The sequence below is a fragment of the Diadema antillarum genome, unplaced genomic scaffold (assembly GCF_040938485.1).
Source record: "Diadema antillarum isolate AM-2024a unplaced genomic scaffold, OU_Dant_1.0 scf00000071, whole genome shotgun sequence".
In the NCBI taxonomy this organism is placed as follows: Eukaryota; Metazoa; Echinodermata; class Echinoidea; order Diadematoida; family Diadematidae; genus Diadema; species Diadema antillarum.
The window spans coordinates 9464817-9487464 of NW_027270960.1; the positions used below are offsets into that span (position 1 = coordinate 9464817).

General features: G+C 38.9%; 1 protein-coding gene and 1 long non-coding RNA gene across 2 annotated transcripts in view; one reads left to right on the top strand and one right to left on the bottom strand.

Annotated features, from left to right (window-relative positions):
• LOC139717035 (low-density lipoprotein receptor-related protein 1-like) overlaps positions 1–22648 on the top strand; it is a 184005-nt gene that overhangs the window by 139640 nt on the left and 21717 nt on the right. The window contains exons 65-78 of the mRNA XM_071628550.1: positions 6506–6745; positions 7432–7563; positions 8526–8645; positions 10396–10518; positions 11333–11458; positions 12606–12722; positions 13214–13333; positions 15492–15605; positions 16673–16798; positions 17742–17855; positions 18874–18999; positions 19859–19978; positions 21019–21150; positions 22156–22415. Of these exons, the coding sequence (XP_071484651.1) occupies positions 6506–6745; positions 7432–7563; positions 8526–8645; positions 10396–10518; positions 11333–11458; positions 12606–12722; positions 13214–13333; positions 15492–15605; positions 16673–16798; positions 17742–17855; positions 18874–18999; positions 19859–19978; positions 21019–21150; positions 22156–22415 (1970 nt within the window). The remainder of the gene's footprint in view (positions 1–6505; positions 6746–7431; positions 7564–8525; positions 8646–10395; positions 10519–11332; positions 11459–12605; positions 12723–13213; positions 13334–15491; positions 15606–16672; positions 16799–17741; positions 17856–18873; positions 19000–19858; positions 19979–21018; positions 21151–22155; positions 22416–22648) is intronic.
• On the bottom strand, positions 374–4240 carry LOC139717037 (uncharacterized). The gene is made up of 3 exons (XR_011709943.1): positions 4218–4240; positions 2561–2698; positions 374–1968 (listed from the first exon to the last, which is right to left on the bottom strand). It is a non-coding gene; the product is annotated as an uncharacterized lncRNA (long non-coding RNA).

Consider the following 22648-nt stretch of genomic DNA (forward strand, 5'->3'; position numbering starts at 1 on the left):
GGTGCCCATTTGAAGGAATTGAGATTCTATCCCCCTAGGGATGCTACCTGCTAAGTTTGGTCAAAATTCATCTTGAGGTTTTCAAGAAGAAGATGAACATGTACAATTCAGGCTCCATTACAAGTGTTGGACTTCTCCCCAGCCCTCTCCTGGGTCCTAAGGGCGTGGGGGGGGGGGGGGGGGGGGGGGGGAATGAATCCGCCAACCCCATGAAAAAAACTTGAAACTACAGTCATCAATGTACTAACTCATAGTATCATCTAAGCCCTATCATTCTTGGTTCTAGAGAAGATTTTTAAAGGTTCCTTAATTTTAGGGGGTTTGGCCCCCTAGGGACCCCCAGGTGGGCAATGGTGCCCATTTGAACAAATTGAGATCCTATTCCCCTAGGGATGCTACCTACCAAGTTTGGTGAAAATCAGACATGGCGATCTCAAAGTGAAGATGAAAATGTACAATTTAGGCCCCATTAGGACCCCTCCCCACCCCCTCACCTGGGTCCCAAGGGGGGCACCCCTGATTCCCCCATGAACAAACTTGAAACTACAGTCATCAATGTACTTACTCATAGTATCATCTAAGCCCTATCACTTCTGGTTCTAGAGAAGATTTTTAAAGGTTCCTTAATTTTAGGGGGTTTGGCCCCCTAGGGACCCCCCAGGTGGGCAATGGTGCCCATTTGAACAAATTGAGATCCTATCCCCCTAGGGATGCTACCTACCAAGTTTGGTGAAAATCAGATATGGCGATCTCAAAGTGAAGATGAAAATGTACAATTTAGGCCCCATTAGGACTCCTCCCCACCCCCCTCCCCTGGGTCCCAAGGGGGGCACCCCTGATTCCCCCATGAACAAACTTGAAACTACAGTCATCAATGTACTTACTCATAGTATCAATTAAGCCCTATCACTTCTGGTTCTAGAGAAGAAGATTTTTAAAGATTCCTTAATTTTAGGGTGTTTGGGCCCCCCTGGGGCCCCCCAGGTGGGCCATGGTGCCCATTTGAACAAATTGAGATCCTATCCCCCTAGGGATGCTACCTGCCAAGTTTGGTGAAAATCGGTCATGGGGTTCTCGAGAAGAAGATGAAAATGTAAAAAGTTTACGCACGACGGACGCCGGACGAAGAGCGATCGCAATAGCTCACTTGAGCCTTCGGCTCAGGTGAGCTAAACAAGGACAAAACACTTTGTGCCTGGATATTGCAGCCCTTTCAGTTTCCAGTAACAGTTTAACGCACATGCAGTTTAGGAGTTTACAGGATTTATTTTCCCTACTTGCTACATGGGGCAAGAACAAATTTTCCAGGCAATCAATTCACTGTTTCATTCTGATTCACACATTTGAGTACTAACATGTTTGTTGTTACCTCACAGGAAAGACAGAAATAGAGAGTTCAGAGATATAAATGTAGTGTCATATCAGTTATCACTGCCATCACATGAATGTAGTCTATGATTGGAATTGATGTTATTCATGTTCAATGTGCATTTATCAGAATCCCCAACAATCCTGGTACAAAGGTGCAGCTTTTTCATTACTAACATGTCTTTTGCTATAATACACAATGAAGGCATAAATTGACAGTAGGCCTACAGGAAGAACTGGTGTCAGAGCTATTATCATTGCCATCACTTGGATGCACTCAACATAATTATGATATTGAAGTCATCCAAGTTCAGTTTTCAAACATTTGCCAGCCACAAAGAAGAACATGAGAGGGGATGTCACTGGCTTCATGGAGCTAAGTAGTTGGGAGGGCTGGTTCTGATTGATGAGAGGGGATGTCACTGGATTCACTGAGCTTGGTGGCAGAGAGGGCTGGTTTCCACTGGCGAGATGGATGTCACAGGTCTCACCGAGCTGCGTAGCCTAGAAGAGGCAGTCTTATTTGGCGAGAGGGGGTGTCACTGGCTTCAAGAACCTGGATATCTGTGATGGCACTTGGATGTGATGCTAGCTGTTCCACTGCAATAGAGGCCAACAAGCACATTCTATTGATCTCTCATCTAATGACTGAATGTTGGTAATAAAGTAACTACTACACATTTACAATGAAAAATTATTTTACTACTCATATAGACTCAATTAACTATTCAGTAATACACATAGTAAATATTCTCTTTAAAGACTATCATTCAAGCAATGACAAGTTTAGTACTGATGAAAGCAATTATGTTATATGCTGAAAGTCCAATGAAAATAGCTCATTTTATTTATGATACCTGTATTTACATAAAAATTCCCTAATATGCATGCCAAAGGGACGTCTTCATCATCTACTGTAAAAGTGGAAATTTCTTGCGGTGTTGGTTGAAATTTTCACGCATTTCGCGTAAGCCGAAACTAGCGCGAAAATAAAAGCATGCGAATATTTTTGCTCGCCATTTGTTCAAGTAGTTGATGTCTTGATTCCGCGGAACTATAAATATGCGAAGCTCTTCTTACCCCGCCGACCGCAAAAAATTAGTCGCGCTAAAATATCCACTTTTACAGTAACCTGTTATCTCCTTACATCTGCCCAGGCTCTGATAAAATCAATATCTGTCAGCACTCTCACCAGGTTTTGATCCACTTCAATTTGACCCAAGTCCTTTCCTCAGAGTAGCATTTTCCTCCACAACTAATTGGAGAAGGCAACGGCATTCATGAACTTGTCCTTTTTCCATTTCACAGGGGCATCTGGACTGGAGTTCATCTGTATATCAGACACAATGAAAGGCATTAACACGGACTTACAATTAGGATAGTCCCGTTAGTTCTTCACCAATCTGTAAATTTAGTCACAGAACTTGCTATCCCATGTATTTCAGTGTAGAGTCTACCAGGTAGCTTTATCTTGTAGTGCTCACATACATGCAACAGAGAAAACTCCATGAAATATGTTAGAAATAGACTGTCTACTGTAGAACTTAAATAGCAAAAAGGAAAATAAGACCTACAGAGACCCTAGCCACATTTTTGATGAGTTGACACTGCACATGACGTCGGGATGACCTCAGCCTCTCATTGTGCATCTGGGTAATTCTGTGAAGTTGGGGCACGAAGTGTGACATTTTAGCATAACTCAATACTAATTATGCTATACATGTACTGGTTATAGGCTTTGCAGTTGTATTGAGACCATACATTTTCCTGGAAATTTTGTGCCATTCCGACTCAATTTTGATGAAATTATTAAAACGATATGTAATGGTGTCCTGTAGCATCGTGACGTGTCCATGTAGCATCGTGATAGTAAACATTTGGTCCTAAAAGACAAATTAAGGCAATTAGCTTGACCAAAATTTGATATAATATGCATAATTACTAGATTAGTCAGATAGCTAAATATCTTAACTCTCCTTTCCACAGTTTTACACAAAAAAGGACACCGCATAGCATCGTGATACATTTTGTAATTTTCTTTTAAAATTGAAACCGTGTACAGGAAATTTGAGATATTTAGCTATCTTATTCATACCTTGTAAATATGCGTATTGCATCAAATTTTGGTCAAGCTCATTGCCATAATTTGTCTCTTTGGACCAAATTTTAAAATATCACGAAGCTACGTGGACACGTCACGATGCTCCAGGACACAGTGTTACATATTGTTTAATAACTTCATTAAAATTGAGTCTGAATGGCACAAAATTTCCAGGAAAATGTGTGGCCTCAATGCAAATGTAAAGCCTACAAACAATAAATGTATAGCATAATTGATATTGAGTTATGCTGACATGTATTTTGTCAATATCACGATGCTACATACATGGACACTGCCCCAACTTCATGGAATTACCCATCTACAAAGTAGGCCCTATTTATTTATATGTTGTGTATACAACCTCATATCGGGCCTATGATGTCTTTCAATCCAGCCACATGCAAGGGATTTGGGGGTCTGTATAATTCCACATACAATCATTTTTTAGTAGGCCTATATGTGGCTGCAATGTACAAACTATGTAACTTGTAACCCTAAAAGTAATGATCAAGACAACCATAATCTTATTAACCACTACCACAGCTTTGGGTTTTAAAAAAAAATGTTATAAGTTAAATTACAGCAAGAACAAGAACAGCATCGTTTGAGAACACAGAGTTATCTATTCAATTTATTGATGTTTTGTGTACTAAATATCAACATTAACTTTCATTTGCAGGTTCAAAACAGTTGTTGGATCTAGGTGTATTAAAATAGTACCAGGTAATTAAAGTTAGTTTGTACAAACCTTTTGTACCAACGGAAGGGCTGGTCTCAATTGGCAAGAGGGGATGTCACTGGCACTGGAGACAATAACAAGGTACTGGTACCTTACCAAACATGTGAATTCACGTTTTTGGTCCGATCATAGCTGTGATGACAACATATACACAGTTGAGTCTCCACAAAGTATTTTGTAAAAACCGAGAGTTACCAGATTCGCTGACACTTTCATTCATTCAGTGTCGTTTCGTAAAATTGGATTTCTCGCCTATCGCCAATTTGTAACAAACGTCAGTTCTGATGAGTGTCGTAACTTTCTTATTTCGACATTTTGAGACCCATAATTTGACATGAAGGTAGAATAGGGCAACATAATCCAGAATACGGTAAAATAGGAATTCGTGTATTTACATGCAAAACACAAATAGCGTGCCATTTCTTACTGTGAACAGCGATTTATGTGTAATAGAGAAGCACATTTCAAAAAGGAGAAATGTTGAGCCAAATTTGGGATGTCATTCATAGGCAAAAAAATTTCCATGTTAACTTATGGTAACTATACACTGCCCAGTTGCTGTACGTAGGTACATAGCGACAGGATTCGCACAGCGTACCGTACTTACAGTGTCTACCACTCCTAGTCCGAGGCCCTTTTTCTCTGCCATTATAGCTGTAGCCCGACCACACGCTGTAAGTACACTGTGCGAATCCTGTCGCTACGTACGTACAGCGACTGGGCTGTGTATAGTTACCATAACTGGAAATTTTTTTGCCTATGAATGACATCCCAAATTTGGCTCAACATTTCTCCTTTTTGAAATGTGCTTCTCTATTAATTACACATAAATCGCTGTTCACATTAAGAAATGGCACGCTAATAAAGTGTTTTGCATGTAGATAATACGCGAATTCCTATTTTACCGTATTCTGGATATGTTGCCCTATTCTACTTTCATGTCATTAAATTATGGGTCTCAAAATACATAGGTCTAAGATACCTACCATACCTCAATCGCATTCTGAATACACCTTCTTGTGAATCTGCATGTAGCCTTTCTCCACATATGTGAGTATTAACAATCTCAGGCAAACTCTGATAGGCCTATAAGCATATCTTTTAGTTTAATAGAAAAATGTTAGGGTGTGGCATAGGACACCTAACAAAATTACTAATCTAGGCCTACTATCAGTATTACTAAATAGTAGGCCAATAGTGTGTGTAGATCCTCTAAGTGACATCTCTATCAATTAATGTTACACTAACAACACTAAACACTGTAACAGTTGTTATAGGTCCTACTCACACTGAACTAGTATGACTATGATGAGGTCTTCCGAGTTTCACAAATTTATTACCGATCCAGCCGAAGTGAAATGACATCTCTGTCGTTCAGCCCCTATCTTCTAGTGTCTTGAGGGGAATTGGGACTCTACATTTTATTTTTCTGTCACCATCTCCATACTCTGTCACTGGTTTTCATGGTCTTCCTCTTCTTGGAGTCAGATCTCTCGCTCTCCACCTGCGGCTCCATTGTTAGTGTGGATGGTATTTATACGCAGCCAGCAGATCAGAGTTCAAGCGGGCGACCCGTGCCAGCTACAAGCTGCCCGGCGGATCCCGGGAAATGCACCGATAACGCTCGCTAGCCAGTGAACAGGCACCCGGGTTTCGCCTCGCAATAGGGGCGATATCTTGGGCTTACTTTTCGCCGAGGAGAAGGCAATACATCAACGCTGTGCCAAAATCGGACAAAAGAGGGAGGCAAAAACAACACTTGAACGGAGAGCCTCTAAGCCGACCCCCCGTGATTTTGACAAGCGTTACATGTAACGCTCTTCAAAAAATCATAGATATCTTCATAATGCCGTATTTTTCATCGATTCTTTTTCATTGCTTAGTCCTTTCATAGACATTGGTCCTTGTTTTTGCCTGTTTCACTTCATGAAATAGCACTTTTGCATTTTGGGTTCCAACACTCCTCCCCAGTCCCTTTAAAGGGAAACCAAACTCTGTGTTTGAGTTGGCTGTAGTGAGAAGAGTCAAAATTTCCTTGTACCCAGTCAAAACCTTTAAGACTATGAAAGTTTAGAGTTGAACATGTTTGCATTAAACAGTAAAACTAGGCAAGGTACTGATGTGACTTCCTGACAAATAGTTCGCGAAAGAGAAATTATTGAGCAGTTTGATGTTTACTCTTGTTAGCTGTCATCGTCATGCTCATTGTTGCTGTTCAGATTAGTAAATCTGTAGGGTATTGTGAAGACTTGCGTGTGAGATAATGCCTGGGCCTCGTGCTTGTCTTCTACCCCTAGTTGCCAGTGCATGTGATGTGAACAACGGAGGCTGCAGCAACCTGTGCCTACTGAACCAAGAGGGTGGTAGGACTTGTGCCTGCCCAAACAACTTCTACCTGGCGACTGATGGGGTCACCTGCGTCTCAAACTGCACGGGAAGTCAGTTTGTCTGTGCCAACGACAAGTGCATTCCTTTCTGGTGGCGCTGTGACGGAGAGAACGACTGTGGGGACAGGTCTGATGAACCAGCTGACTGTCGTAAGTTTACTGCAGGCCTCATGGTATACTGTTTTGTATATTAGTGGTGATGGTGAATTCTTTAATTTGATTGGTCAATCAACCAGGTAATGTATCCCATATTCTGTGAATGAGGTCATTGCCCCTATTGTATTTTATGTTTTGCATTGTTGTTCATGGACCGTTTCAGTTTACTGCAAGCTAGAAGCACCAACTGTACTGCAGCAGTTATGAAAGAAAGACAAAAGAAGCATAAGTGGTTGGTAGACCAAAGATTCTTAAACTTGCATTGGGAGTTTATAATTTTGTATAAAATTTACAAATGAGATTACACTGGGATATACAGTATCTACAATCTGATGGCATATTCCATTCAGCCTTAGGCCTCATGGAATATGGCACCAGACCATATATATTTCCTGTATTTCATTAACAAACAAGGGCAAGTAATAGTGCCTTGGTTCGCTGCTTTTTTTAAAGTGGTGTCGTGATATTGTGAGATGTGTACATTATTTAGCTGTTTACTTTTCAAGAAAACGGGGAATATGAATTCTTAGATTGACCCGAAGAAGTTAAACATTTTGTGTTTCTCTTTTCAGTGTTTTTGCATTGGTGATGGTGACTGGGCTGCAATGCCCTGATTTCTCCATTGTATTACCATTGACCTTAACTCGACAGCCACATGACATGTGTTTTTGTTCTATCAGGTGAGTTTCACTGCACACCAGGACAGTTCCAGTGCCACAACTCCACTGAGATGGCTCCAGAGTGCATTAACCCCGCCTTCATCTGTGATGGGGAGAATGACTGCCTAGATGGCTCCGATGAACTCAACTGTAGTAAGTAACAGTCAGGCTGCCAAATCTCCCTGATTCTGCAGGAGGCTTCTTGAAAACTGAACTATTTACCTCCACCAAGGGAGGAAATTATGATTTCATTGGCATTTGTTTGTTTGTTTGTTTGTTTGTTTGTTTGTCTGTGTGCAAAATAACTCAGGAAGTTTTGAACAGATTTGGATAAAACTTAAAGGAAAGGTTGAGAATGATACAAGGAACTGATGATAAGATTTTGATAGTGATCCGGGAATTTTTACGAATTTTTGAAGGATTTTTAATCTTTTGGCAGATACGTGTAGAGTCAGTGAACTTGGGAGTTCAAGCTGAAAGTATTTGAGGTTTCCATACGTGCACTAAAGTGTGTGCTCTGCTTGGGCTAGGCGCCGCGTAACTGGAAGCTGATGATGTAAACAAAAGGCTTGTATATTGGGAAATTGGACGATTGTCAGCATGTGTGTATGGGTGGAAATTAGCTCCTTGGTGGAGGTCTGCACTCTCAGAGTGCTTTTTGGTAGGTTTTCATGTCCTGACAATCAAATACAAAGGGCTCCCTGATTTGGTCGTGATTTTGGCCCATGTACGCGATTTGCATGTACAGGTAACACAAGTATCCTCCTGATTGCACTTTATCACCCTGATTTGGATTTGGGGATGTTAATTTGATGTCACAAGTGACTTTTATGTGGAGAAACTGTGGCGGGGGGTTGGGGGAGAGAGACAAACAAATTACCAAAAAATTTTACCACAATTTACACAACTTGAACTCCCAAGTTCATGCAGCAACACACATAAATTGTGTGTGTGTGTTTTGAACACAAATGTGCAGGGATTTAGGAGCACATAATAGTGATATGCAATAGGCTGAAGTCCTCATAGTTCTATTTACACCATAGTTGTACCTTAAAGAGCCGCAAATGTTGATCAGTCGTTCATTGCTTGTAATGTACTGTATTTTGTCTCCCCAGGGACACATGCTTGTCTCCACAGTCAGATCAAATGTAAGAAGAGCAACAAGTGCATTCCTCGGGCATTCAAGTGTGACGGTGTGCAGCACTGTGAGGATGGGGAAGATGAGGAAGGCTGTGGTAGGTATCCATCACCATCACCATTATTAACATTACCATGATTGGTATCATCTTCATCAACGTTATCGTCGTTGGTAACAACGTCATCATCATCATCATCAACATCATTATCAGTATCATTGTTATCAAAATAGCAATCACTGATTTCATAGTCATCATCATCGACATCATTTTCATCATCATCATCATCATAATTATCAGTATTATCACTATCATCAGAGTCATCGACATCGTCATCATCATCACTATTGTCTTAACATCATCATCATCATCAACATCGTCATCGTCATCAACATGAAAATATACATCATTTAACGTGATAAACATCATCATCACCTGTATGCCTACTGTATGTACCATCACCCTCTTCATGCTTTGGATCTCTCTTTTCTCCATCCTGCTCTCTTCCATATCTCGGTCACTCTATCATTCACTCAGTCTATCTTACCTCGTTATGTTGTCTCTCTTTTCACTCCCTTTGTCTCTTTCTCTGTCTGTCTGTCATCCCTACTCCGTGTCTCTCTTTGTCTGCCTTTGTCTCCGCTTCAATGACTTGGTTTTGATAACTGGGGTAATTCACACTGTATTTATGGCTAATTTTTGTTATGCATGGAAAAAATGAAGAGAACGGTGTTGGGGTCTCTTTTTGTGTCGTAATAAATGTGTCCAGTTTTTTTCATATGATTATATGTTACCCATAATGTTAATTGATATTTCATTGCCATGGTAAGTTCAGCTTAACTGATTACCTTTGTAGTGTGATGATATTACTTGTAAGTTCCTGAAGGACCTTAGTACCAAGTAAATCAGAAAATTGCATTAATGTTAACTTCAGTTCCAGTATAGATACTGTAAAAGTGGAAATTTTCGCGCATTTCGCACAACCAGAAACTAACACGAATATAAAAGCATGCGAATATTATTACTTGCCATATGTTTCAGTAGTTGATGTCTTGATTCCGCGGATTTAAAAACATGCAAAACTCTTCTTACCCGGCTGAGCGCGAAAAATTAGTCACACGAAAATATCCACTTTTACAGTAAGTGAGTTCACTTATAGTTGGAGAGTGTCCACCATGTGTCTTCGTTCAGAATGAAATGTTCTAGTAAATGAAAAGTTTATCAGATAATTGGCAACCTATGTGCAAATCCTTTCTGAAATATATTGAGTATATTTGATGAAAAAAAGATGTATGTTCCGCATGGCATTTAAAAATGAAATGCTTCACTCTTGTTCGGCATAATACCTTGTTTTAAGTTTTTTAACACACTGTGTTTGTGACCAATGTATGTCAAAGTTCATGGGAATTTCTAAATGTCTTTATAGGGAATGGATGTACTTCATGCCTAAAGAAATGGGATACATAAAAATCTACGACAGTAAACAAACTGAGAGCAACCCATACTTAATGATATTTATATACCTGTAATTAAGAAGAGATACATTTTAGACATACCTCTTTGAAGATGCACAAGCAGGAGTAGACATTATGTCATTCTGTTGTCATGGTAGTTGTTCTGTCATATTGACTCTGTTATCAGGGTCCCGTTTCATAAAACTTGTCAGTAACAACTAGCACATTTCTATGTCTAATTTGCTCTCAGCCAATCAGATGCAAGGATTTCAGTAACTTGTAACAACTATCGTAACTCATATCGATAAAAAGTTTTATAAAATGGGGCCCTGGAGTGTGGAATCATATGCTGGTTGTAGATTCTATATGAAGTACTGTTTTCCTCGTGCCAACAGCCCAAGTCAGTTGCCGTGACGACCACCTACAGTGTGCAGACAACCATCGCTGCATCCCCCTGGTATGGCAGTGTGATGGGGAGAGAGATTGTGAGGATGGCACGGATGAACCAGATTTCTGCAGTGAGTCTATAAACTGCTCACCTTTTCTTTTCCGGATGATTAATCTTCGGGGTGCCATATTCTTTTCCTCTTCTGCATTATAGAAGGCAAAGTCAGTGTGCACAAACCTATCTGGTAAATTTGCGGAGATTGCAAGAGATATGCCCGATGGTCAGGGCTGAATGCTGGGAATACCAAACTGGATGCAATGCCAACCATATGCATCCACCATTTCTGAATATATGACACATTGTTTTCTTGAGATTAGGGGGAAGTCAACCCTGCAATTGTCGTTTCTTAGTAGAAAATGTACTCTTGTATGTCTTACATTATATTTTGAGTTTAATAGAATGTATTACCAAAATTGATACAGCAGTAGAGAAGTGTACGGTATTCACATTTTTACATCATATTCCCATTAGATATTTATGGTACGTTCTACTTGCAATGATTGCGTTCACAGATACTCATACAATTTCAGTTATTTTGCGTATTTCTGTGATTCACCAGTATTTACCTTGTCACATCTGTATATGCAATGAAGTCACAAGCCTTCCCCTAGCCTGTTTATTAATAATGATAATGATTGTTGGTTTTGATGTACAAGTAGTGCGTTTCAGACTTGTTTGGCATTTCAGTGGCCTTTACAGTCTATCATCACTGTATTCCTTGTTGATATCTATCAAAAAGTCAAGGAAATAGAAATGGAGAGGATTTGTTTCACAGTAGTGTGACTCTCTCTTTCATGTTTTGATTATTCTTTTCTTTTCCACAGGTTTGATGAATATATACAGTTTTTAATGATTTTATGCTCATTTTGTCTGTTTCCTGTCAGAAAACCGCTCCTGCCCGACAAATGAGTTTGCCTGTGAGAGCAATGGCCGCTGTATTCCCCTGAGATGGCAGTGTGATGGGGAGAGGGACTGTGTGGATGGTTCCGATGAGAAAGAGTCAGAATGTCGTGAGTGATTGCTTCATAGTCTGGTATTCATCAAAATCACTCACAGATGATATCTCTTTGCTTATCAGGCTTTAAAGGACAAGTCCACCTTCATATACATAAGGATTGAGAGAATGCAGCAATATTAGTAGAACATATCAGTGAAAGTTTGAGGAAAATTGGACAATCCGTTCAAAAGTTACGAATATTTTAAGTATCTGCACAGTCACTGCTGGAAGAGAAGACTACTACAGTGTATGATGTCACATGCGTACAACTATATAAGCAAAATAAAAAGAGAATTTCACAAAACTTTACTTTTTGAATAAAGTGCACATTTCTTTGACTTGCTACTGACGTATGTTAAGGGTAATATTATTCCCCCTGCCTTCTGAAAGAGAGAAGTTGAGTGTTCTTTTGTTATGCGAGATAAATGGAAATATGTTGAATTTTCTTTATTCTTTCTTTATATCGTTGTACTCATGTGACATCACAAGCTATAGTAGTCTTTTCATCCAGCCGTGAGTGAGCAGAAACTTCAAAAATTCATAACTTTTTAACGGATTGTCCGATTTTGCTCAAACTCTCACTGATGTGTTCTACTAATATTACTGCATTCACTCAACCCACATGTCTATGAAGGTGAACTTGTCCTTTAATAACAGCACATTGAATTAATTTCAGGTTGCAGATACTAGAGATCATCAAAAATAGCAATTGTCACCACATATTTATTGACATAGAATATTTTGACAGGACTTGTCACTACATATTTATTGACATAGAATATTTTGACAGGACTTGTTATTTCTTGTTATTGTAATCATTTGTCTTATTTAAATCTGCTGTTGGCATCCAGTTCTTGAGGTGAACTTTAAGAATAGTCAGCATTCTTGAAATCTTATCCTTTGTGTTACTGCTAAAAAAACCCAACAACAACAACAAACAAACAAACAAACAAAAAACAGAAAATGAAGATGACAAGATTCCAGAAAGTGGTATGATGGCTAAGCACAAAGTTTATGAGGCAAGGCCAATTTTCCATCCTGTACTTGGCTTATATATTGTGCATTTCTTTGGCTGAAGAGTCTGAGACGTCATGCTTGTAGAGATCATGTCCAAAGGAATGCATGATGAAATTTCCTTCTGTGTCTCTGTATGTTGACAGATGACCAGTCCTGTCCTAGCGACATGTTCCGTTGCAGCAACTTCCGCTGTGTGCCGCGGCCATGGAGATGTGATGGTGACGATGACTGCGGTGATAGTTCCGACGAACGCAACTGCAGTAAGTGTTTAATAGAGATCATAGTGCATGAAGGAGTTGTATTTTTGTTAAACCTGCATAAAACATCTGTTGTTGAACTGTCTTTGTAACCATGCACTGGGTGTATGAAGCAGCCATGAGGAGACTGTGTGTCTTGAGAAAAGATGAAATTAGCCATTTTGCAAACTTTTGAACCATTTACGAATAGTTAGAATGTTGGTACTGAAATAAGTTATTTTGTTGCTTGTGTAAAGATTAGATGACACTGAACATCCACAGAGGAAGTTATATGAATCCAGAGAAGAAATTGATTTGGTGATCTCTCGAACAAGCTGCTCAGATTCCTATTAATGTGGACAGGTAAACTTTAAGAAAAAGAAAAGAATTGAAGTGAAAAAAAAAAAAAGCCTGGAGTGTCTTCAGTGAATTAAACTGTTAAATTTGATTGTATTCTTTCAGTATTCCCCGTGATCAGAGTTTGTGTTCACATTTTAATTATATCAATATCGCAGGTAATTTGTGCCCACCGAATAACTTCCAGTGCGCCAACAATGAATGCATTATGATGGAGCTCAAGTGCAATGGAGACAAAGACTGTTCCGATGGCTCGGATGAAAACCCGGACATCTGTCGTAAGTTGACTCACAGCCATTGTAATATCGTTAAACAGAGTTAATTTGGCTCGTGCCAAACATAACAATAACAAGAAAAATTATATGGTTACTTTGCACCAAAGTTCACGGTAATTACTTTCGGGGTCTTTTAGTACGTAGGTCCCTTAGATACGACATTTGGTCCCTAAAGGGCCCAGGAAAAGGGCCCCAGAGCAAAATTTGAGTGAATGTCAAATATCACATTCAGAAGATTTTCGGCTAAGTTGTACTGTACAGTCAACCTTGCCTAATTCTACCTCGCGTAAGTTGTATAATCGCCAAAGTCGAAGGTCTATTCAAATCTTCTTTTCTTTATATGTTATTGATTGTAAGTCAAAGCCATTTCTTCAGTCCAAATAGATTTGACTTAGGCAAGGCTGACGGTATTTACATTCCTTTAGAAATGAAGAAAATAAGTTTTAGCACTAACAGGCCATTTTGTCTTCTATGTGGATTACATTTTGATGAGGAGTGAATTATTTGATTAACATTTTAATCTGCATGCCCGATGTGTATCAGTCATCACTTTGAAGGGCTCAGAATTATACAAAGTTCCGCAGTCTGTAGGTGTTGTATATGCTACGTGATTATAAAAACTAAAAGTATAGTACATGTATGCCTCCTCCAAACCAAGTAGTGGGATTATTGATGATACCAATTTAGGGCAGGGAAAACAAGTGTTCATTGCTCTTCCAGAGTTGAACTCAGTTGCCCCCTATGTAAGTATTTCTGCAAAATGCATTCTCATCAGATTTGAGATCACACTTGGGAGTAGGGGACACAAAGTTATTCAAATGGGAAATATGGTCTCCATAGGGGCCTACGTTCAGGGTTATTAATTATATTAATTAATTATTTAATTAATTATATTATTAATTTTTGTGTGTTTTGGAATTTACCGATGGCACCAGACTAGTAAAATTTACAAAAATAAAAACACAGCAAAATATATGGCATTTACAGTTTGGAGCAGTTATGATTAATTTGTATTGTGTGTAGATACCTTTATGAGTAAAGGAGGATACTTTTTATTGGATCCCGTAGAGGGTGCTATGATGATAGACGTAATGATATACCAGGGACAGGCACCACAAAGTAATTGTACGAGGGTCATACATGTATGTGCCATCCCTGGCTCTTATTGGGTGCACTGTGGCATAGTAGACACGACATGTGACTTTCAGTCAGAGATCCCAAGTCCCATGAATAGTGCCTACATCCTTGAACAAGATGTTTTTACCCACCACGTCCCTGTCAACCCAGGTGTATAGACGGGGACCTGGCCATGCTTGGGTAATAATGATATTAGGGCCCTCTGGTAGAACAGTGGCAACACTGAAGAGGCTACCCTGGATGGATGAGACATTATTAGTGTGTTTTTCCATATCAGTGGGAGAAAAAGAAAATGTGACCTGCCATGACAAAAGAATCCGAAAGTCACTGACGGCTGAGCCGTGAATATTGAGTTTGAAGTCAGATCATCAAAATCAGTCAGAACCATCAAATTTCTGTTGTTGGCATAATTTTGTAGTCTAATATTTTGTCTATCATCTGCCGAAATTTTGAAGCTAAATGATCAAGGAAAAGGCAAGCAAATATTTTTTTCCTGGGCCATGATTTTCAGACTTTCAACGGAACGGAAACGCGTCTGAAGATTTGGATTTAGCGCCAAAGATAGACTTTGCCCCTAACAACAAGGAGTTATCTTATTGGATCGGTCAGTGCGTGGCATCCTAGATGGTTACTTATTGGTTATGCGTAGACTGCTGGCACTAAGCTTAAATGAACATTGCGGAGGTTGCTAGGAGCATACATTCTATTGTTAAAGGTGAAAACTGCCTTACCTCCCCCTGAGCACAATTGTGTCACAAGGAAAACTTTGTATGCTGATTTCTTAGACCACTCAACATAATCTCATAAAATCGATATCTCTGTAACCGAGTGCTTTTATTAGTCATGTTATACAGCTGTATGTGAAATTATAGCAGAAGAGAGAGGGAATAATGTCATGTCACTTTCAGAAAATCGACCTCCCCCAACTTTCGGATCCTTTTGTTGTAGCGGGTCACAAATATGGGAATACATTTTCAATTAAGGTCGGTGCCTTGATACATTTCACTTTGTTTTCTGCAAGCAGCACAAGAGGAGTGTACCAGTATGGAGTTCCAGTGTGATGATGGTCGCTGTATCTGGGGACGTTGGCAGTGTGATGGAGATCCAGACTGTAATGATGAATCAGATGAGAAAAATTGTGAGCCACCCTTTCTGAATTTTACTTATATCCTTGTCAAAATGACTGCATGATTGTGCCAGGGATTTTTAAATGTTGGTAGTAGATTTTTTGCATACCAGATGTAGAGGTTCAAGCAGGCTTTTACAAACATCATTATTGTTTGAACATCATTTGTAGGGTAGAAACTTTGTAATATTGTATACTTTTCTCTGTAGAAGTGTAGAGGTTTTTGTTGTAAACAAACTTGACTGATCCTGACAGTAGAATGGACTCTCTGAGACATTTTAATCCATTAAGGACAAGCTGATTTTTCCATGATACTCATTTTCCATGGACAACTACCTGAGTATACTCGGGACTAGCTTTCAGCGGGTTAAAGGGATGGTACAGTTTTGGTTGGAAAGGACTTAAGGTTTTCAACATTTATTGATGATATTATTTTTCAGACAATGATAAACCTCAGGTTTGAGTTTCTTCAGTTTGTCTCCCTCTACAAATTCACCCCTCTGAATAATATCTTTCTTTCAATGATAAACCTTTTATGAAATATGAAAGAATATATGATTCTAAGAGGAATTCAAAGTTCATTTGATAAAAATTTGTTTTGAAATAGCTGAGATATCTGAAATAAACCGAAAAAGAAACTAATGTTAACAAAAGATGGGACTCACCTTTTACTTTATGAGTGCTTTGCTTTGCTTTGTTGGTATCTCAGCCATTTCAAAATCAATTTTCATCAGATGAGCTTTGAATTCCTCTTCAAATTGTATGCTCTTTATTAACATTTCATAAAGTGGTTTGTAAGTATCTTGAAGAAAGTTAAAGGCTGAATCCTCATGTCAACCAATACTACGCCATCCCTTTAATGTAAATTTCATAACATGTTTCTGTTGGGAATATTACAGGTAAATCATTTGAATTTTGTAGGAGTTTTAATCGAGGTTGAAATCATTTTTTTTTTCTTCATTGCGTGAACTTATTTGAATGATAGAAAAATCCAGAAAAGAGATGGCCAGATAATCAAGATGGAACTGTCAAACCTACATGTATGTAATGTATTTTCTTTCTCTCTCTCTCTTCTCTAGGTCAGGACAAGTCATGTCATGACAATGAGTTTCATTGTGACAACAACAGGTGCAAACCCGAGATATGGCGATGTGATGGGGAGGATGACTGTGGAGATGGGTCAGATGAAAATCTGGAAATGTGTGGTAAGACTCTCTGAAGTATAATTGTATAGGCCCATGTAGGTCCCCTGTCCAGACAAACCCCACTGAAGTAAAGGGTCTGCCTGATTCCATTTTTAAAGGGGGAGCCCTACAACGCATCATACAGACTTGCTGTGAAAACAGCCTGACAGCTGAGTGGGAGTATTTCAACCCGTTTATAAATCAAACAAACATGCATTCCTGCAATGGTCTTTTAAGAAAACAAACAGACACTCTATGTGAGTGGTGTAGTGAGATATGACAGATGAATGAAGGTCATGACTTGTCAAAGATGTGTGTGAAATGTCAAGTATGGAGTCAGATAGTGTCAAGCAAAGTACGTGTAGCATCTCATGTATGACTCTGATATTGTGTCAGAACTCCTCCTATATCTGAAGTGATGCAGATGCACTTATGACACACATGAAGAGGACACTTTGCATGGCACTGAGCCATGTAGAATGTATATCAAGGTTGTGATATTATTCCTGTACAGATTAGAGTCTTTTCCCTTTATTTTTTTTTTTTTTTCTGAAAAGAAGTTGATACAACATCTCACACAACTTGTTTGCTGTTTGCAGTAAGATATGTTGGATGAATCACCACTTTTTACCTATCACAGCTTTATTGTCTTTTTTGTTTTTGGTTGTTAACTTGTGTTACCAATGTAAACCCTAACTTTATTTGAAATCTGAGTTTGTGAGGGATTCTTATCTTATGTATCATGTGATAAACCTGTCACACTGCTGTAACTTAGAGGTTAGTGTTAGTGAATGTGCATTTTTCAGTCGCGTGTCATCTTAATGGCTCTAAAGGACTCAATAGGCTGTCTATCAGCCTGTCTTGAGATGGTGCTGTGGGCTATTATTGAGAAATTTGTATGTGATATGAAGAAAGCACCACCCTAATGTCTTTTTCTTTCCATTCTGTGTCGTTTGGACTACAGCTACCATGCATTGTCCTGTCTCCAAATACCGCTGTGCAAATCACATCTGCATCAATTCACGCTTTGTCTGTGATGATATTGACAACTGTGGTGATGGCAGTGATGAACAGTTCTGTGAGTATCAAAAGAAGAGCTCTTTGTTTTTTTGAAAGAAATCTGAGTTTTGTTCTTTTCCTTCCTAAGTTTCTTTTTATATACATTCAGAAACCTGTGTGAGAAAAAAAAATATGGCAATAGAAAACATCCAAACTGATTTGGAAATAATGAAATGCTTGTAACTTTATCTCTCTGATCTCTCTATGTGATTCACCATGTACAACTGTACATTGTACTTGTGCCTTGAAAATTTCTCATTCATGTCATGCAGCTAAGTATGAGTTGTAGTAGATCCAGTGCTTTTTTTTTTTGTCGAAATATGATCAGTTTCTACAGTCCTTTCATAGCTATTTGGAAAATATCTATGTTGTCATATTATCAATATAGTATATTTTGTTGATTTAATGAATCCCATATGATATAAATTATATTTTGGTCCCCTCATTAGAGTACTAACAAATTTAAGAGATGCATCGATTATAAATTTTTATATCGAGGTGTGACATTTAGTGTTGTGTTAGTAAGGTTGACTTTAACTCTATTCTGCATATGTCTTCAAGTTAATGATGTGCATGAACTGTGATTATGAATGTGTGTGACATCTTTGCCCTGTACTCCATGTGCAAGAAGACTCTATTTCCCCTGAAGAAGTAGACAATCATATTAGTTACGTTCAGACGGTGATCCTTGATTCAAGAATAAACTAACTTTGACGATAAGCACTATGGGATGCCAAGAGTCATATGGTCAGTATTGTTTCAAAATTAGTCATTTTGGCAACGAAATGGCCATTTCATGTAGAAATCATCTGTATGACGCTTGGCACCCCGTAGAGCTTATCCTCAAAGTTGAGGATCACCATCTGAACATAACTATTGTTTTTCTCACAAATGGTTTAGAAATTGTAATAGTCCATGGTATTGATTATCACTATTAAAACAGCATGATAAACTATGCTACCAGACCAATGAGTGTGTCTGCTGTGCAATGATATTTGACATTATAATCTGATATATGTGAATGAAAAATACCACAGGTGATGAGCCTCCCATACCGTGCATTAGCTCACAGTTCCAGTGCAGAAATAACCGCTGTGTGGATTCGGGCCTGCTGTGTAACGGTGTGGACAATTGCGGGGATGGATCAGATGAACGGGGATGCAGTGAGTAATCTTCTTTCTTATCACCTTTTACTCTTAACCCATCGAAGACTAGCCTGAGTATACTTGGGTAGGTGTCTATGGGAAATGCTTGTTATAGCAAGATCAGCTCGTCCTCAATGGGTTAAAACATATGAGCTGTTGTGATCTTTGGGTCTAAACAATTCCAAGAGACTTACTATAAAGCTGTTTGTTTCGTGAGGTTTAATTTTTGCAAATTTTGTGAATCCCTGGTGGGTTGCAAATTTAACAACACGTCAAAATATTGCTACATGCTAGAGTATTATTGCACTTATGATAGCCTCGGCATCAAATTGCAAAAACAGCAGCGTGTGAAAATATCAGTGACCTCCTCATTTGCAAAAAAAATATCTGTATGCAAAAATTACAGCTTTTACAGTAGTATATTCAAGACACAACTTTGTATAATGGGGAAATGACATGGGATTGTGAAGTATTCTGGAAGAGAAAATGTTATAACCAAAAATGAAAAGTTGTCTCGTGGTGGAATGGTTTTCTGAGCTAAATGAATGAGAATATTGTCTGTGGAGTTCCCTCTCTGTGCCATGTAATATTATGATTAGTCATCAAACTTGGAAATCATTTTGGTAATAACAAGACAGCTTTTTCTTTTTCTTTTTTTAAACCGTGCTTTCGGGATCAATGCATAGAAGAACCTCAAATAATCACAATATTTTATTATATGTCATAATGCTGTCACGACATGACTGCTTCAGGCAAATGAAAACTATTTGATAATTACATGTATGTGCTATTAAAGCAAACAGCTTTGAGTTTTACAACAAAGATATGAATCGACGTGCAGTGCTCTGTGACTTGTGACTTCATTTCTTTCATTTAGGGGGCAACTGTAATAACAGCAACATTGAGTGTTCCCACAAGTGCTCTTTGGTGAATGGCAGCTACTACTGTACCTGTCACTCAGGCTTTGAGCTACAGCCAGATGGGGTGTCATGTGGAGGTACGTCAAGTGTGATGGGGCTAGAAGTGGTGGTTCCATGGCATTTGCTCCTGCGACAATTGCTCTCAGGAAATATATGCACACCATAAGCCAAACATACAAAACCTACCCACAAACATAACCCTAACCCTAAAGCGAATCCTCACTTCAAATTGAACCTAAAACCATATCACAACCTTAACCCTCACCCCAAGTCCATGGAGACAATATTAAAAGACCAGAGCAAATGTCACAGGAGTAAATGTTGTGTCACCACCCAAGAATGATGATGATGATGATGATGATGATGATGATGATGATGATGATGATGATGAAGGTGATGATGATGATGATGATACCAATGATGATGATGATGATGATGGTGATGATGATGATAATGGTGATGATGATGATACCAGTGATGATGATGATACCAATGATGATGATGATTATACCAATGATGATGATGATGATGATGATGATACCAATGATGATGATGATGATACCAGTGATGATGATGATGATGATACCAATGATGATGATGATTACACTAGTAGCAATGATTAAACTTTGATTTGAAGTATAGTGGTCACGTTACAGAATAAGGAGATGCTCACTGCAAGGTGGCAGCTGAAGTTATGATAAAAAAAGATATATATTATATCAATAAAATATCATGATGACAAAGATAATGGTGGTGGTGATGTGGAGATACCAGTGGTGATGATGATGATGAGTTCTTTTCTAATGATAGTTAGGAGTAGATTTCAGGTTGGACGAGAAGATTGTGTAATGACTGTGAGCCTGTGAACTGCTAGCAGAAGTTGATGGCACTCGAAGTGTCCATTCATCCACCAGCTGTAAGTTATTTCATGGCAGATGTGAATTTGACGTGAGATAATTTAAGTCTTGAGATTGGTAATTTCTGAGATCTTCATATCATACTGTACATGTAGAGCTGTTTGTTCTATACATGTAGCTGTAAGGATCCATCAGTGGAAAACAAATACATGCTGATATGACAACTGAAAATCTTGCTTTATGTGTCATTTATGTTGCAGACATCAATGAGTGCAGACAGTTTGGTGTTTGTTCCCAGGAGTGTGAGAATAAGCAGGGTTCGTTTGTCTGTAGCTGTGTAAAGGGTTATCGGGAGAACCGGCAAAATGGCACCACCACATGTCGCGCAGAGGGTAAGTACTGTCAAACCAGATTTTTTTCATGTGCTTTCTAGTTTCACAAATATCGCGAGAGCCAGGATTCGTGAGATTCAAATTCAAGCGAAAGTTCTTGTTTACACTACATGCATTGAATGCCAGTGGAAATTTGGATGAATTTCATGCCGTGGAAAAGGCAGTCAGCTCCAATATGCAAAATGTTTCATGCTGGGAATATTTCTTGCTTTACAGAATGTCACAGAACCTCTAGTATGTGAGCAAAGGGGTCAAGGGTCAATTAGAGTGAAAGTCATACAGTCTTAAGTAGGCCTTGGGCTATCTATGGTGTCTGAACACATTTCTGCTTTCTATGACTGAAACTGTACATGAAGTAATGACATGATTCTGTAAAGCATTGCAGTTCCATGAAATACTGTGTACGCCATATATTTCGCGAGTCTAAATCTTCGGGAATCAGGAATTCCCAACGATTTCATGAGTGGTTGAATTCGCGATCGTGGAGTCCTGTACTGAACGTAGAAGTGTACACGTGAACGTCACATTCACATCCGGATCAGAGTCAATATTTTCATGTGTCTTTAATTTTGCGAAAAGTACCTGACTTGCGAAATTCGCGAAAATAAAAACCTCGTGAAATGTTCAGCGTATACAGTACTTGCTTTGTTTCTGTATAGGCAATAGAAAATAATCCTTCTTGTTAGGAAATGAATCCCTGCAGTTTGAATATTTCTAGGGTTTTACATATAATTTTTGGATGCTTATGATGGACAATGGAAGTGTCTCAGCCAAAATATGTCATGATAAAGCGGTTAATGGTTCCAATTAAGCAGTGAAATAACACATAATAAGTTTGTTACATTGAACAGGGTTCTCGCTAAAGCGAGCCCTGACTATTGGGTGAGCACTGTATACACATTACCAATAAATGATAATAGCATCATCTGTGTATGAGACGATAGCAGTGTATATATATATGATATCAGTTTTCACTGGACTGAAAACTTAACTCTTTCCTTGCAGGCCCAGAACCATATCTGTTTGTGGCCGAAGAGGGAGCCCTTCATCACATTGCGACACATAGCGCAAACTCCTTCTTCCGCGAGGACACGAGTGTTGATGTCGGAACTCGAATCGTGTCTCTTGACATCCACTACGCCAATGGTCACGTCTACCTCATGTCCGGCTTCAACGACACGGGGTTCAGGTTGTCACGGTTACCACTCAACAACGATGCCAGGAGAGAGAAGCGACAAGTGGATAACTCAATAGGGGCGGTGGAGGTTCGTCCTGCTCATACATTACAGAATTTCTTGTAGAACAAACCAAAGTCTAATATGTTGCCTGTAATAGAGATAGTTGAATGTTGAATGATTGCCTCAATGCATGTATACACAACTTCTAAAATTCATTAATAATGTATTATCTTGTTACAGTTGATGGCTGTGAAGGCTGTGATAGTTCATGACATTCCTGCATGAAAACAATGTAAAGAAAGTAGATAGAGAATTCCACA